We start from the raw sequence: 17,598 nt of genomic DNA, 5'->3' as shown, positions 1-17,598 counted from the left end.
GTGTTAAAACCCCACTTGTGTTACTTCCCTCTGGCAAGAGCTTTCTGCAGGAAAGCCTCTCAGACCATGTCAGTCACCAGCTCTCTTCTGATCTTCACCAGACCACTCTTAGTGACACCCTGAGCATGTATCTATATATCGGCCTCAGTTCTTCCCTCATATACTCACACCAGCCAGTTCCTCACTCAAAGTCTCACCAACTCCAACTGTTCTCTCTAACTGCTCTATAACTGCTACCCCTGACTGACAGTTAATTCCCTAATGCCTGGAATCTTCATCCAATCAGAAATAATTTACCTGATCAGGCCCCATCTACTAGATTCTTAAAGGTGATGTGTCTCTCTCCTCTCAGAACCTGTCACCAAGCAACCAGTGCCCAGCAGACTTCCAACAATATACCAAAACAAGGCCTCATGGCAGTCACGGAGGTCATACAACACTTCCCCAAACACAAACACATGCACAACATTTCTCCACAATGCCACAAGGCTCTTTGTTTACAATATACATAATACAGTAAGACATGATAAAAACATGACAAAACAATAGATAATATGAGCTAAAAGCACACAAAATCTTGGACTAACTGTAACATGATTATTAAAACTGCCCATAAGCCCTTGAGAATGGTGCTTAAAACAAAGATTATTCCAAAAAAAGGGGAATACTCTACTGAGAAGATCTGTTCTCTGGTGACCTCTATCCATTCTTTTTTGGAAGTGGGACACAGAGGGGGGCCTTGGGTAACAATTGCAGTGTCCAGGCAGATTCATGTGCAAAGAGATGTGAGCCAAATAGGGCTTTTAAATTGAGCCTAGAAACTAATTGGCAGTCAGTGTAGCTGAGTAAACACTGATACCATGTGTTAATGCCTTCTTGTTATCATTAACAGTCTGGTTGCTGCTTTCTATACTAGTTGAAATTTCAAAATCCTCTTCCTAGGTAACCTTGCCTACAACATTGCTATAATCTAGCCTAGACATTTGCAGAATATAGCCAATGAAGAAAAGCTTTTCCTGTCCAGACAAGATCATAGCTGGGCGACTGGTCAATTCTAGTAGAAAGCACTCCATGCCACAGAGGTCACCTTGGTGTTATATTGGCCCTGTGGAATAAAACTCTATAGGCCTCACTTCTTTGGTCAAAACCTTGCAGAAACAAAAGGAGTGATGGGTATGATGGCACTGAAATACTGCAGAGTAAATGCACAGGATTTGTCAAAGTCTTCCAAGAAAACTGCTGATGTTCAGCCTTCTAGGAGGCCACAAATAGATAAGCTTATGTGCATAGCTTGGGTGTTTCTTTTCCAAGTAATGGAAATATATTTATGTGTTGATAAGAGACTTGCTTCTGTACGCCTTAGAAATTTTGCTACATGAATGTGTTGAAAGTTGTATACGAGAGAGAACTTCTGTTTTGGCAGGCAAGGAGCCTCTTTGTCCGTTTGAATCTTTTCTCCAAGCAGTTGCGTGCTTTTTTTCCCTTTTAATAAAGTGCCTCTGGCTTGATATGGTTCAACCACACTGTGAAGCTTGTTTCTTCCACAGCCCTATACATTTAAAGTAGTATCATACCACTTGAAACAGTCATGGCTTCCCCCAAAGCATCCTGGGAAGTGTAGTTTGCAAAGGGTGCTGAGAGTTATTAGGAGGCCCCTATTCCCCTCACAGAATGACAAATCCCAGAGTGGTTTAATTCGGGAAACTTTAGCTTTGGGAGGGGAATGGAGGTTTCCTAAAAACCCTCAGTGCTCTTAACAAAACTACCATTCCCAGGAAACTTTGGGAGATGTGATGACTGTCTAAAGTGGTATAATGCTGCTTTGAACATATACTGCAGATGAGGCCATTGTTCCAGGATTCTTGTAAGAACCTTGGAAAGAAAAATGTTCAAAGAGAAGAGGACCCAAATGTTGTTGGACTCTCAGCTGAACTGATGGACAGCTCCTGGATTTGTGGTTTCCCTCTTCTATAAACATTGCTAGATGATTGCCAGATTGCTGGATGACAATTTAGAGAGGAGCCTGGTGGAGCTGGTCTTTCAGCAGAGCTGATGGGGAGACCCTGTAGTCCAACCTTTCCCCTCCCTTTTTTCCTGTTTTCTCAAAATAAGCAAAAAGCCTGCTGATTGCATTTAACATTTACATATAATATTTTAACTTCATAAACTATTTTATTGTCATTTTGCTTCTTTTCTACTGTAATATTTTAGGACTATCAAGGAATTCCTTCTCTAAACACAGCTTTAATTTATCCCTTTCTCTACAAAAATTGATATTCACTGTTCAGAGGAAGTATACCTCTCAAAAAGTTGGAGGAAACCTCATAAATGTACTCTTTTGATATTATTTATTTTTAAAAAGTATGTACTGCTTGATTGGAAAAAAAAGCACCCTCTAAGTGGCAAGTGGTTTACAAAGACATAAGGCTATGAGGCCTACAATATATTGTTGCAGATTCATACTTGTCCTCTAGTATTTCTGGTGTATTTCTTGTTCTAAACTGAGGATTGTGACAGACTTCACTAAAGAGCGATCTTTGTTTTCAAATTTGTGATCTTCATCAAAGAAAATCTTCCACCCAACATGTAAGAGATCATAAGCAGTCTTTGATAACAATCTTCTGAGTATCCCTTTCTCTACTAAAACTGATACCCCTATTTTTAGAGCAAGTATACCTCTTAAAAACAGATGCTGAGAACAAGGCTTGGAGAAAGGCTCATAGATCTACCCTTTAAGGCTATAATCCTTAAAATATTTTGTTAAAGAACCACACTTGTTCTCTTTTTTTCCTGGTATTCTTTTATTGCTCCAAGCTCTATCGCCCCTTGCCATGGTGAAGAGGAGCAGGACAAGGGAGCTCAGGTCTGGGATTTTTTTTTTTTTTTACAGAGTAGGAACAATCTTATCATCTGCCATAACATAAGTGTAATTCAGTCAGCCTCCTTACTAATGAGGAGATAATGAGGCTTTCAAGTTTTACTATTGCTTGTAACAGAATAGCATACTGGAAATCAGAAAATGAGAAACTATTCAAGCAGAAACTGATTCCTTCTTTCCTTTGATGGACTTCCTCCTTTATATTCACAGTTTATATGGTAACCTTCTTTACAAGTCAAATTCCAAGATGCTGACTACACCAACGTGCATGTTGGGGGCATGGCTATGGGGGGAGAGGTAACTTCTAACTTCAAAATTCATCACTATACCACTAGTCCTTTATTATCTAATTAGAAAGACTTTTAAGATGAGAGTTCTGAATATGTGACAAACATTTTCTTCAGCAATTCCACAGGGGATGCCCAATTTTGATTAATAACCTTCCTGTTTGATTATCAAAAGGACTGTAATTAATTCTGCTGCTTCTGAAAACCCCTGTGGAGTATCAGTGGTCACAAGCAAAACTAACAGAAATGTTTGTGAAGATTGCCATGAATATAACCAAGACCAAATAGGGAGGGTGTGGGATCCACTAGTCTGATCTTGATTAGTCCCAGATTCTGGCTTCTCCGGAAACTAAACTACAATTCACATTAGACCATTTTAATCTTGGAGACTAATGAAAGTGCTGAAAAGGAGAATACTGGAATCTGTCTAAATTGTCCTTGTACTGAGTATGGTGGTTTTAGTGGTCTTGCTGCTGGTGCTAGTACTATTTTCTGCCAAGGCATGGAAGGCCAACATCGTCAAATGCCGAGTCCATAATCCATACTCTCCACTTCACATGTATCATCAGTCAGGAGATTTTATCATTGGTGGCATTGCTTCTCATGGTGGCTTCTTTTCCAGTTCCACATCATTCACTGAAGAACCCCCACCTGCATCACATGAAGATCTTATGTAAGAATTTAATTTTTGATTGTTTTTATTTCCATTTATTATGTCATAGCCATGGTCAGACCTAGAGCTAAAGCCTCATAACATCAGCTGAGGATGCAAACCTATACAAACCTATTTGGGAATAATTCCCATTGAATTAAATGAGACCCAACTCTGGGTGAAAACACACAGGACTGTGCTGTTAAGTTAATGCAATTAAAGGAATACAGTGAAACAGACGCTCCCATTTCTCCATAGGAGAATGAATAAAACTTTATTAGAAGGAATGTATACCTGTGTGTCTGAAATAGCACCTTTGAATAGCTCATTTTGATAAACTTCCTCTGAATATTTACGTAACTGAATAGGAAGGCCTATGTTCTGAAGCTGAATATTTGCATTTTTTTATTTTATGATATTTGCAAAGGCAACCATAGGCGAAAAACCTTCTCAGGAAATGTGCTAGATACACACTGAAATACTTATAAAATACAGAGCACAGTGGAAATAAACTAACACCACGGTGGAAAACAAATCCCATTGGGTTCATTAGGGTTTATTCCCAGGTAAGGGTATATGAGGGCCAAGTCTTTCAATTTAATACCCAAGTACCAGGGAGTAAGACACACTGAACTTGGTATGATAGGTATATGCCTGGACAGTATATAAAGGATTTAAGTATTGAAGATCCTTCTGATGCAGGTTGCAACTCTCATTCTAGGGTGGTGCCTAAGGGTTATCAGCACATCTTGGCCTTGGCATTTGCAGTCAAAGAGATCAATGAACACCCTCAGCTCTTACCTAATCACACCTTGGGTTTCCACATCTTTGACAGCTATTCATCTGCAGAGAAGACATATCATGCCACAATGCTACTTTTATCTACACTGGAGAAATTTGTCCCCAACTATATATGTAATATCCAGAATAATCTGACAGCCATCATTGGGGGACTCGATTCTGAAATCTCCCTTCATGTGGCCACTATCTTGCATATCTATAAGATCCCACAGGTAGGGTACTTGTGTCTGTTTTCATGTGGAATATGAGAATTCAATGCTGCTTTCATACTTTTTTGCTTCTTCCAGATTTTATTTTGAGGGTTGAAAGCAGAAATGGGTTATCAACCAGTTTTTCATTTCACTTCCTTACCCAGGAAGGTAAATGCCATACCCAGACTAAGAAAACCAAACCTTACCATTCATTTTTAAAGAAGAAGAAAAATTAACTGGAACATGATGTTCATTAAGTATAACCAAGATTGAGAACTACATTTATTTGAGTAGCTATGAAGTTGGAAATCGATACCATCTCTGCAGTGTCACAGGCCATAAACATCCCATTCATTGTTTTTAATGCTCCAAGTTGTTAATTCCTTTTACGTTTTATATTTTTTCATAATACCTTTAATGATTACTACTGTGTCTTGTCAATAACACGGCCAGGTCCATTCCCATGTGAGACTGAGCATCTGTAGGTCTTGGAGGAAGCCTCCCTTAATAAAGTGGACTGTGATCTTCATTGATGCAACCAACTTTTGAAAATGGAGTTACTTTAATCCATGTGAGGTCTAAACCAGACAAGATGACAATTACAGAAATAGAATTTGCATGATTAACTTTTTAAAGCAAATTGCAGGGCCATGGGGTGGGAGTACTAATCAGGATCAGTTCTCTGGCATGAACAGCATTGAGGCTTTAAATCCTTGCAAACATGCATTAAGGTCCCCATCCATCTTAGAAGGTCCTGCATTTGCATTGAAAATGGTTGTTGTTTTTCTCCCAGTGCAAATTTTGTGTGGTGGAGCAATGTGGATTGGGAATACACAATTGCTTATTGCTAAGAGGAAGTGTTTTCTGGTGCCAAGGATGCAGATCCTAATACACACAAGTGAGTAGGTAAAAAGCTGGGCTTCTCTGAGCTGTTTGTCAAGCCCATCATGTATTATGTAGATCAGACATAGAGAACTGCCATCCTTTGGCTTGAACATGTTGAAATCAGTGAATTTAAGTATATTGATTTCAGTGGGTCCCCTGACTTATGACTTAATTGGATATCACTCTTAAAAAACAACTCAAGCAAATAAAATTACAAAGTTTGTTCCAGTAACTGACAACCTTTGCCTTCTTTTCTACTAACAGTGAAACCATATCTCATCAGTTTATTTCTGTGACAAACCAGTGGTGGCATGAGTAGAATCTTTTATGGCAAATTTTGCTCTGTCCAGAATGGAAGACTAAGCATGCTTTCTGTGTACCAGAGCCAAGGTCTGACAGTTAAGCATGCACCCTAGTTCCCTCCGTGACAGCTGCCACACACAGGGGGAAAGCTACCCCCCTTTCATCTCAGCACATAGAACATTTAGGATCCAGGATTGAGTCTCCGACATAGTTTAGTTAACACATTTCATTTCTTTATTAAAACTATTCCAACATTACAGAAGAGAAAACAAATCTGGTTAGTCAATAACATTAAAAACAGAGTAAGATACAGGTTAAGGCATTACAGTTCTTAAAGCACTGCAGTATTGATGTAAAGCATTGATGAAGAGTTGAGATACCCATCTTAATTACCTGAATTCACAAGGCTATCTGGGTGCAAGCAAAGTGTGAGCCTCTAATTTGATAACTGACTCAATGTTCAAAGGAAGAAAACATTATATTTTTTCCTTTGAAGAGTATACATTTATGATACATTCCTGAGTTTAACTACTTACTATCACAATCATCAGAGAAAAAACCATTCTAAATTATAGCAGGATAGTACAGTACTCAGATATCTGAATGTATGAAAGAAATGCAATCAATGTTAGCTTCAGAATAACATAGTATATTACCGTATATTCCGGCGTATAAAATGACTGGGCGTATAAGACGACCCCCAACTTTTCCAGTTAAAATATAGAGTTTGGGATATACTCGCCGTATAAGACTACCCCTGCTTATGACATGCAACACATTTGGAATCAAAGAGCTCCTCCCCCAGCTCAAAGGGCTGGAGTTCCAAACAGGCTTAAGACCCAGCATTTCTCCCTTTTAGGAAATAAATCCTCCACAGGCAGCGAGCCTTTTACTCCGCGCCCGGTTTGGCTTGGCCAGCAGCCTGGACAGCAGACCCTCCGCCCCCATTTTCTAGAGCAGTGACAGCAACCCCTCCTCACTCCGCCTTTCATCCTTCAGCCCTGCACTGTCTGCGGAGCACTCCATGGAGATCCCTGCCTTAGTCCTTCCCCAGGCCACTGCCCCCTCCCCTCATGTTCTTGCCCTTGCCTGGACTCACTCACCGCTCCTCCCCTCAGCCTGCTTCCCATCCCATAGCTCCGCAGGCACTTACATAGAGGGAGTTGATGCTGGAGCCGTAGAAGTGCAGCGGAGTGCTGAGCTCCAAAGGCGGGGAATTCGCATAATCCCCAGGCTCCAGCTCCGCGTCGCCTCGCTCCAATCCGAAGGGGAAAAGGAGCCCCCCATGAGGGAAGCAACGGCGGTGATGCGTCCGCGGCCGTTTTTGAGCTCCCCCCACCATATGCGGCGACCGCAGATTCTCCAGTCCGGCTCGGAAGTTTCAGCACCCGCCCTATAAGACGACACCCGGCGTATAAGATGACCCCCGACTTTTGAGAAGATTTTCCTGGGTTAAAAAGTCGTCTTATACGCCGGAATATACGGTAAATCTCTTGGACATTTGAGAAAGTCTGGTATGCATCTGATAAACTAAAAGTTGTCCAGTAAGGAATTTTTATATATCTCATTAACTCTGTGACAACACTTTATGTGTCTCAATTAGCAATTTCCAAGGCATGTAATTTGTGGCTTTGTTTTATTGCTTGTAATTGATATTGGTCAATCCACGACAAATGCCCTAACTTAATGTTTTATGGCAGGAGACACAGAAATGTTAGTTTAGGATAGGATGTGACCCTGGAATGTTAAGCTGGTCTTCATCACCTGCGATGCGGATATTCTATCACAAAGAGACTTTTATTCCCAATTCAATTGAGTTACATTAGGCTGGAAGAAAATATTGAGTATCAGTTCTGGGGCCTGCCCAATTGATTCTGAAACTAGCCAAGGCAGGAATATTTGCCAGTGTCCAGGCATGATAATCTTACCAGGCAGTAAATCTTCAAAATGGAAAGTCTTAAAGAAATTTGAGGGCAGTTGACAAAACAACCATAGGACATCCACTGTGATTAATCTGTGCTTTTTGATCTATTACTTCCACAATTTCCAAACAGGGTCTCTACACCAAGCTACAATTCCACCAAAAAAAGATAAAATCTGCATGGTCTGCCCCACATTTTCAGCATCTAAAGCAATGTGATCAATATATTTTATTCAGTCTGCCAGTGATCATGTACAACTTGCATATCATCTTATTTTGAGCCTTGTGGAAGTTAAAGCAGACTGAAAAACACATGATGTGATCATGTATATCATACCAAGATATCTTTGAAAGCTGATGACCTCGATCTCAATCTCAAGCCCATTCATAATAATCCCTTCTTTCCCCAAATCTCTGCACTAAATAATTACAAGAGTGCACATTCCCACCTACCCACCCTATTTTCTCAGGCCACCCTCTATTTTCTCAGCACCCTAACTATAGTTTGGTAATCATAAAATCAAAATACCTTGCATGGTTGTTCTAATGATTCTTAAAATAATATATGTGAATGGCTTTCAACATTTGAAAATGCTATACCAGGAATGGGGAACTTTTCATCCTCCAGATGCATAGCCAATGACCAGGGGTGATGGGAGCTGTGATTCAGCAACATCTGGAAAGCTAAAGATACTCCACTCGTGCTATAAAAGTGAAACCAACCTCTATTTTCTCAGCTCCATTATTATAAATCATCATCAAATGTATTATCTGCCCTTCACCAGCGGGTCACCAGATGGGTTACAACAGTTTAAAATACAATGTTAAAAACAATTACAACAGATTAAAATTACAGGAATAGGATGGGTACTGAAAACCTACATCTGTCAAAGTCTCGGGTAAAGAGGTGTGACTTTACTGTTCAGTAAAAACTGCACACCTCTGTGAGGAGGGAGTTCTACAATTTAGGGGCTGTCACAGAGAATGCCCTCTCCTGGGCCACCATCCCCTGAACTTCTGAGGGTGGTGGAACTATCAATAATGCCTTCCCCTGCTTATCTTAACACCTGGGAGGGTCTGTAGAGAAGGAGGTGATCTCTCAGATATTTGAGGCCTAAGTTGTGTAAGGCTTTAGACCAGCCTTTCCCAACCAGTGTGCCTCCAGATGTTGTTGGACCACAACTCCCATCAGACTCACCCAGCATTGCCAATGGTCAGGAAAGATGGGAATTGTGGTCCAACAACATCTGGAGGCACACTGGTTGGGAAAGGCTGCTTTACACACTAGCATGAGCACCTGACATTAAGCCTGGAAACAAACTGGCAACCAATGCAGCTGTTTTAGAACAAGGGTTGCATGAGTTCTAAGAGCAACCACAGCCAGTAATCTGTCCACTGCATGTTGGACCACTTGAAGTTTCCAAGTCATCTTCAAGGGCAGCCCTACATAGAGGTCATTACAATAATCCAATCTGGAAATTACCAAAGCATGGAGTACTGTGGCCATGTCATCTTTGGCCAAATGGAGAAGGAGCTGGTGAACCAGCCATAGCTGGAAATAGACACTCCATGCCTCTGAGGCCACCTGGGCCTCAATTGTAGGGTTACCAACCGTACTCTTTTAAGAGTACATGTACTCTTTTTGAGATGGTGCAACAGCATACTCTTACTTTTCACTTATCAAAGCCAAATGTAATCTTTTTGAAATGACAAAATAATGGTAACCCTACTCAAGTGACAATAATGGATCCAGGAGTACCCCCAAGCTATGAAACTGCTTCTTTCAGGGGAGTGCAATCCCATCTAGAACAGACTCTTAAATTCTCCTGGACTTGAGAACTTGCAATAAATAACACCTGTCTTTTCAGGATTCAGTTTCAGTATGCTGGCCTACATCCAGCCCTTCCTTGCCTTGAAACATCTATCTGACATCACAACCTAGCACCTAACTATACTTTGGTAATTATAATGATTCTGAATGGCTTTCAACAACTGAAACTGCTATACCAGAAATGGGGGTCCTTTGGCCCTCCAGTTGTTGCTGAACTACATCTAACATCAGCCCAGACAAGCATGCCTAACGGTCGGGAGTGACAGGAGTGGTAGTTCAGCAACACCACGAAGAATAAAGCTTCTCCATACGTGTGCTATACAAATGATACTATGTTTTGACCCTTCCTCTAATCTCTCTTCAGCTCACATATGGCCCTGCTCCTGTAATGAATGATAAAATCTCAGGACTTTTCTTCTATCAAATGGCCCCCCAGGAAAGCCACCAATTTGATGGGATTCTCTCTTTGCTTCTGCATTTCAGATGGACATGGATTGGGATAGTTGTGATGGATAATGACAATGGAGAGCGATTTGTGCAAACTGTGCTCCCACTGTTTTCCAAAAGTGGTATTTGCTTTGCCTTTCTAGAAAGAATCGCCACACTTAGTTTTGCCACTGAAAGTTATAACAGTATACAACAGGGGTGGAGAATACATGACACAATGATGGGCAGCAAAGCCAATGTAGTGGTTCTCTATGGAGAATCTTATTCCATGGTATTTTTTAGATGGCTTACATATCTGTCAGAACTTGAGCACATGACAGTGAACATAAAAGCAAAAGTATGGATAACAACAGACCAGATTGAGTTCACTTCACTGGTTTTTCAACGGAATTGGGGTTCAGGATTGTTCCATGGCACTATATCTTTCAGAATCCACTTCAATGACCTACCAGGGTTTCATCACTATGTTGAGAACAGAAATCCTTCCAATACTAAAGGAGATGGTTTTATCAAAGACTTCTGGCAACAGGCCTTTGACTGTGTCTTCCCAAATACCATTGTTGGGGATGTAGAGGGGAATATTTGTACAGGAGAGGAGAAGCTGGAGAGCCTTCCTGCGGCTTTTTTTGAAATGAGCATGACAGGTCACAGCTACAGCATCCACAATGCTGTGTATGTGGTGGCACATGCTTTACATGTGATGTCCTCACCTGGGTTCAGACACAGAGGAATCATGCATAGAGGCAGACTGAAGAATCAGAAGCCACAGTTTTGGCAGGTAAAGGGCTGAACATTTTCAAGTGGCAGAGTACTGTACATTGTGTATTACCTCCTCCCAACGTCTGGGCTTCTTCAATACTATGGACCTTCTCTTTGCTGTTTGGTTTTAGGACTTTGCACATGAGTGTGAGTAAGGAGAAAACTGAATCTATAGTTTGCTGACAGAGAAGAAGGAAGAGTTTAGGTTATGGTAGCCTGATTGATTCATGATGTATTGTGCTTCTTGCAAAGTAGAGCTGTACAATGGCAACATTTGTTGGAGGAAAACTAAATACGGCCATTTTTTTCTCCAAGCAGAAAGTGTTGAGGCAGGAAGGTATTATGCAAGGAGGAAAGGTTTGTATGTGAGATGTCACTCAGCTAATTGTGTTGAAATTCCAGTCACAAACAGAAAGCAGTAGTAATGACCAGAGAGATGTACACCATTCTCCCAATATCTTCCTGTCCCCGAAATCCTTCTTCAAAGCAAATGGTCCCACGCCACTCCAAACAGATGGGGTGCTGATAAATAGAACGAGAAAGAAGTGTGTGTGAGGGATAAAATTGTCCAGCTCACTCTGTTTTTTTCTCTGACTCCATTCACATCTAACTCAGTCACCATCCACCATTGGCTCTCAGATCTGCTCACTGTAAGGTGTGTTTTTTTCTTATTTGTCAACAGCACTTCATAAAAAAACTTTCTCCAGTCGTACATTAGACCTTTGTCTAAAAGTTCAAACTTCAGTTGTTTCTCAACTTAAATCTTAATCTGAAATTTCCATCTGCAGCCTTTTCTAGACTCCTGCCTTTTCTTCTTTCAATCTAGCTCCACCACTTTCTGAGAAGTGTCTCATTTAACAACACTGCAGGAGATGAGGTCTCCTTCAACCAGAATGGGGAGGTCGTGTCTGGCTTCGATGTTGTCAACTGGATTATTTCCTGCAATGAGTCCTTCCATAGAGTAAAAGTTGGGAGGATGGATCCCCAGGCTCCCCCAGGCCAAGCATTCACCATTGATGAAGATGCCATAACATGGCATGGCTGGTTTAATCAGGTGGGGTCCTAGTGGCAGCTATTTTTAAAAGTTTTCAGTATTGAATGAGCACTGGTCATCTGTCCTGTGATCACAACCTGATGTCCTTTGACAATTGTAAACACTTAATAAAAATGTTTTTGATTGAAAGAAGATTAATGTGTGTGAATTGATACAAAAAGGAGAGCTGACAAATTTCTGCCCTGGTTGATGTGCCAGAAAGCATGAAGGAAGAGATACAGAGGGATGAATCAGCAGGAGACATAAGAAAACCAGAGGGAGAAATTGACAGCAGACAGGAAAAGGTATAGGAAACACCAAATGTTTTATAAGGACCAGTAGAAGAGGGGGAAGGAGATGGTTAAGGTGAATTATACAGTGATTATAGAGATCCTAGTATGTTGTACTTTGGTACAGAGTTACAGCATATCACACACTCTATTGTGGCTACATGGGCAGGGCAAGATATGAGATAAGGTTAAGGTGTTGGACTATGACCTGGGAGACCAGGGTTCGAATCCCCACATAGCCATGAAGCTCACTGGGTGACCTTGGGCCAGTCACTGCCTCTCAGCCTCATGAAAACCGTATTCATAGGGTCACCATAAGTCAGAATCGACTTGAAGGCAGTACATTTTTTTTTACATAATGTGTTTCTTTTGTCTTCTCCTGTTTCTTTAACATCCCATCATCATTAGGGCCATATTCTGAATCTGAAGGGGTATCTAATTAGAAATAAATCTCCCCCTATATCCTTCTCAAATCCCACACTTGTTTTGGCTGCTATAGAAATATAGGAAGCTGGCTTAAACTGAATCAAATTATTGGTCCATCTAGCTCAGTGTTGTCTACACTGACTGGCATAAGCTCTCCAGCATTTTAGATAGAGGTCTCTCCAAGCCCTACCCTGGAATTGAACCTGGGGACTTCTGCATCCAAAGCTGAGCTGCAGCCCTTCCCCATGCCATCAGGAGCGTAGCAGCATACCTGCTAACTGGTGAAGTGCTGCTGTAAAGTATCTCTCTCCCAATACACAGTAACTCCTGAGGTGGTGGTGTACCTTGGTTCACCTGACATAAATGATTCTGCCACATCCTATCACCCTTCAAGCAACAGTATTGGATTGAATCCCTCAATCCCTCCCCACCATGCCATTAAATAGCATTAGAGGGAAAGGGAGAGTAGAATTAAATAGTGGGGAAGGGAGAGTGAATAATGGAAAACAGCAGCAATTAGTCAGATTTTGGCATACGTAGCATCCCAGCACCTTGCAGGGGAAAGGGCTGTTTGGCTATTAGGAGGTGTTGCCCTCTTCCTCAGCAAGCAGGAAAAACACAAGAGAGCAAAGGTGAAAAGAGCACTTGAGTCTCAAGCGTACAATAAGTTTTGTGAAGAGCATGGTCTCCTTGGAGGCAAAGCACCAAGGAGAGACCAGGCTTTGGGGACAGTATAATTAACATAAGGTTACAATTCTGGGTCTGAGGGACCCAGTGGTGAGCCAGGAAAAAAGTGGGAGGAATAGAGGAATTAAGAATGATAAAGCTCTTAAGGTCATCTGATAAGAAGGGATCCCTTGAGCAAAGGGTCTACCAGGTATTCTCTGAAATAAGAGTTAACCAGACATTCTGAGGATCTTCTGTAATATTTTAAGTAATTGCAATGACAAAAACACACACTAGTTTATAAACATATAACTATATTGTGCTTGGTATGCTCTTCTGTACTATGTGAGCTTGGATAAAAAGGCTACTCCTCAAACACTTCCATACCAATCCAAAACAGAAGGTGTTCTTATTAGCTTTCAGTGAGCAGCAATGGTTTGTTTAGGTGAAATGAAGAGATGTGTGACCCTTTTCAACATATTTTTCCAATACCCAAGTAAAGCATCTTTATCAATATGTAGTGTGTCATAGTAGGTAATTTCTCCCTCTCCCCATACAGAAGGGCCTTGCACTGAAGGATTCTCAAACTAATGTTCATTACCATTCATCATCATTCTTCTCTTTCATTCACGGGTCAGGGTTATCCTCTTTCTGTATGTACTGGGAGTTGCCAACCTGGATTTAGCAAGAAAGTGAAGGAAGGGGAACCATTTTGCTGCTACGATTGCATCCTCTGTCCAGAAGGGAAGATTTCAAACAAGAAGGGTAAGAGTTACACATAGAGGGCTGGATCCAGAGGGAGTTAATTGAACATTGTAAACTTAAAATAACTGGGATCTAAATTAAATCATGCATCACAACTTCATTTTAGAGTAACGTAAGAGTATTTAGGTTAGTCTCAAGCAAACACATGAAGCACAGCATTATTAAACCTATTCATATTCAATATGTATATAAATGTATATGAACAGAATTATATGAATAGACTTATTACACAAAATGGCTGTTATCCCAAGAAATGTACATATCAAATCATGTCACAGAAAGTGTTACTTTTAAAAATGTTTGCTGTCTGATTTAAAGTTTACTGCTGTACTTAGGACATGGGCAGCTTGCATAGATAGAGAATATTACCACATGCATTAACAATCACAGATAGCTTACCACTTCGTTTTCAATGAAGAATCCCTCCCCACTCAGTGATGCCATTTTAAAGCCATGTAACCCTTTAGCAGTTACACACAGTTGATAATACAGCCACTGACTGTACTCTAGGAATTGAATGGATCTGTGTAATGTGAATAGTTATGGCATGTCTTTGAAATGAATGGAAAGTACTCTATGTGAGATCAGGACCACATCTTTCTTGTTCTAGATATGACTGACTGTTATAAATGTGCAGAGGAAAACTATCCAAACAAGAACCAGGATGTATGCATTCCCAAGGTTAGGAGTTTCTTCTCTTATGAAGAACCTTTGGGCATCTGTTTAGCCTTCTTTGCTTGTTCCCTTTTCTTGATCGCAGCACTGGTGCTAGGAACATTTCTGAAGCACCGCAACACTCCCATCGTCAAAGCCAACAACCGGAATCTCACCTACACTCTCCTTACATCCCTCCTGCTCTGCTTCCTTTGTGCTTTACTCTTCATTGGCCAACCTGACAAGGTGACATGTCTCCTTCGACAAACTGCTTTTGGCATCATCTTCTCAGTGGCTGTTTCTTGTGTGTTGGCAAAAACTATCACTGTGGTTCTGGCTTTCATGGCCACCAAACCAGGATCCAGGATGAGGAAGTGGGTGGGGAAAGGACTGGCCAATTCCATTGTTCTTTCCTGCTCCCTTGTTCAAGCAGGAATCTGTACTCTGTGGCTAGCAACCTCTCCCCCATTCCCAGATGTGGACATGCACTCAGTAACTGAAGAAACTATAATAGAATGTAATGAGGGCTCTGTGACTATGTTTTATTCTGTCCTTGGATACATGGGTTTCCTGGCAATTGTGAGTTTCACTGTGGCTTTCCTCGCGAGGAAGTTACCTGACAGTTTCAATGAAGCCAAGTTCATCACTTTCAGCATGTTGGTTTTTTGCAGTGTTTGGTTGTCCTTTGTTCCAACCTACTTGAGCACCAAAGGAAAATATATGGTAGCTGTGGAGATCTTTTCTATCTTAGCTTCCAGTGCTGGGCTATTGCTTTGCATCTTTTCACCCAAATGTTATATTATTGTGTTAAAGCCTGAGCTGAACAACAAGGAACAGCTAATAATAAGAAAAGAATGAAGTATTTAATGCTATTGCTTTGCTATAGAGGTGGGGAACATTTTTCAGATAGAGGGCTATATCCCCTTCTAGGCAACCCTCCAAGGGCCTTATGCCACTGGAGGGAGGGGCAAGAAGCAGAAGTAGGGTGAGCAACAAGCAATTTCCTTACACACCCCATTCTATAATCCATGTAAACAAAAGCATCATCAGAGTTCAAAGAAACATTCTGGACAGCCCAAAACACTCAAGGAGAGCGCAAAGCAGGGCTGGTGGGGGGGAGTGTCTTGGACAGAAGGGTGTGTCTGGGGAGGGATGTGGTCTGGGTAAAATCCAATAGAGGCTCCAATAGAGAGGCCCAGAGGCATCTGGCCCTGGGCCCTGGGCCAAGATTTCACATTCTGCATTCTTATTAGCTGAGGTTTCCAAACCATCTTCAAAAGCAGCCCTCTGTACAACACATTGCAGTAATCGATCTTAGAAGTTAGAAGAAAGCACAAGTCCAGACAAGGTTGCAGCTGCGCTAACCCCAAATATGGTACAAGGCGCTATGTGCCATGGAAGTAAATTATATTGTTACTGAGTTCTTGTAAGAACCAGCTGGAAAAGAAAGAGTTCAAGGAGAAGAGCCAAAGGTTTTTGTCAGCTGAGCAGATGGACAGCCCCTGCATTCCTGGCTTTCCCTCTTCTACAGACAGATGGATTGGTTGTTGCTAAATAACATTTGAGGGAGAAGCCTGATGTAGCTGGTTTTTCAGTAGAGCCAATGAAGAGACCCTGTGTTCCAGCTGCTCCCTGTAGTCTTTAAGGATGTAAGCCCTAAAATACTTGTTGCAGATCCACACTTGTTCTCTATTATTTCTGGTGTCCTTTTCTTGCTCTAAGCCCTATTATCCTTTGCTCTGGTGAAGAGGAGTGGGAACCAAGGAAACTTAGCTCTGAGGTTTTTTTCAGAACAGGAGCAATGCCTTCACCTGCCACAGCCAAAGGTAATTTGAGGAGCCACCTTGCTAATGAGGTGATAATAAGGCTTTCAAGTTTTGCCTGCACCTGAACCCATGTAAAATGATGAGGCAGACATTGTATATTAGGTTAGAAAAGGGCAATAATTTTATTTAATTTTATTAAACCAATTGAACCAGTTGAACCACTTAAGCAATTAAGCTAATTAATTGAATTAAGCAAATTAAGCAAACACTGATCTGCAGAGGAAAATTAATTTAATATTCATGATCAGTGCAGACTCCTAAAATCTGAAAGCTATGAAACTGAAACGAACTCTTCAGATTTTTGAGTGAGCCATCACCTAGTCCCTGCCCTTCATCGCTGGCATGTTAACTGTGTCCAGCTCATCTTCTGTTCCAGCCTTGAGACACTGAGTGTGTGACTGAGACAGTCCTCAAGGATGGCTCATCTCCCTACCATCTGGGCTTGAGACATTGATGGGTATGTCTCAGGATGTTTACCTTCATCTTCTAGAAGCTGCCTCAACATGTGGTTTCAAACTTACCCATTTTCCCCTAATCCCACACTGATCCTGCCACAGAGGAAATCTAGCACTTGCATACGTCACCTCACACCCCCACCAGAGCCAGAGGTCGTATCTGATACCCTGCCCCAGATCCTCAAGGAAGATGTCATACTCCTTATCAGAGACTTTTTTTTCAATAACTTTCTTAATGATCCCTAGCATGGAATTTGTTTTTTTCACAGCTGCCACACATTGGGTCAACATCTTCATGAAGCCATCTACAACCCCAAGTTTTCATTCCTGGTAACTTAAGTCACTGCCAGTTCAAGAGTGTATATGTGAAATTAAGACTTTTCTTTTGCTCTGATATGCATAACTTTACACTTGTTAATATTAAATCGCATTTGCTATTTTACCGACCATTCACTCAGTTTGGAGAGGTCCTTTTGAAGCTCTTCACAATCCCTTTTTGTTTTAACAAACCTAAACAATTTAGTATCA

General features: G+C 41.3%; 1 protein-coding gene across 1 annotated transcript; it reads left to right on the top strand.

Annotated features, from left to right (window-relative positions):
• The first annotated feature begins 3,614 nt into the window (after positions 1 to 3,614).
• Positions 3,615 to 15,647, top strand: LOC133367540 (vomeronasal type-2 receptor 26-like). Its single transcript, XM_061591633.1, has 6 exons — positions 3,615 to 3,838; positions 4,539 to 4,830; positions 10,114 to 10,974; positions 11,782 to 12,009; positions 14,009 to 14,135; positions 14,746 to 15,647. Exons 1-6 carry the CDS (start codon positions 3,615 to 3,617, stop codon positions 15,645 to 15,647), a joined length of 2,634 nt encoding a protein of 877 aa, XP_061447617.1.
• Positions 15,648 to 17,598: the final 1,951 nt, after the last annotated feature.

The sequence above is a fragment of the Rhineura floridana genome, chromosome 11 (assembly GCF_030035675.1).
Source record: "Rhineura floridana isolate rRhiFlo1 chromosome 11, rRhiFlo1.hap2, whole genome shotgun sequence".
In the NCBI taxonomy this organism is placed as follows: Eukaryota; Metazoa; Chordata; class Lepidosauria; order Squamata; family Rhineuridae; genus Rhineura; species Rhineura floridana.
This window is presented reverse-complemented; position numbering and strand designations above follow the sequence as displayed.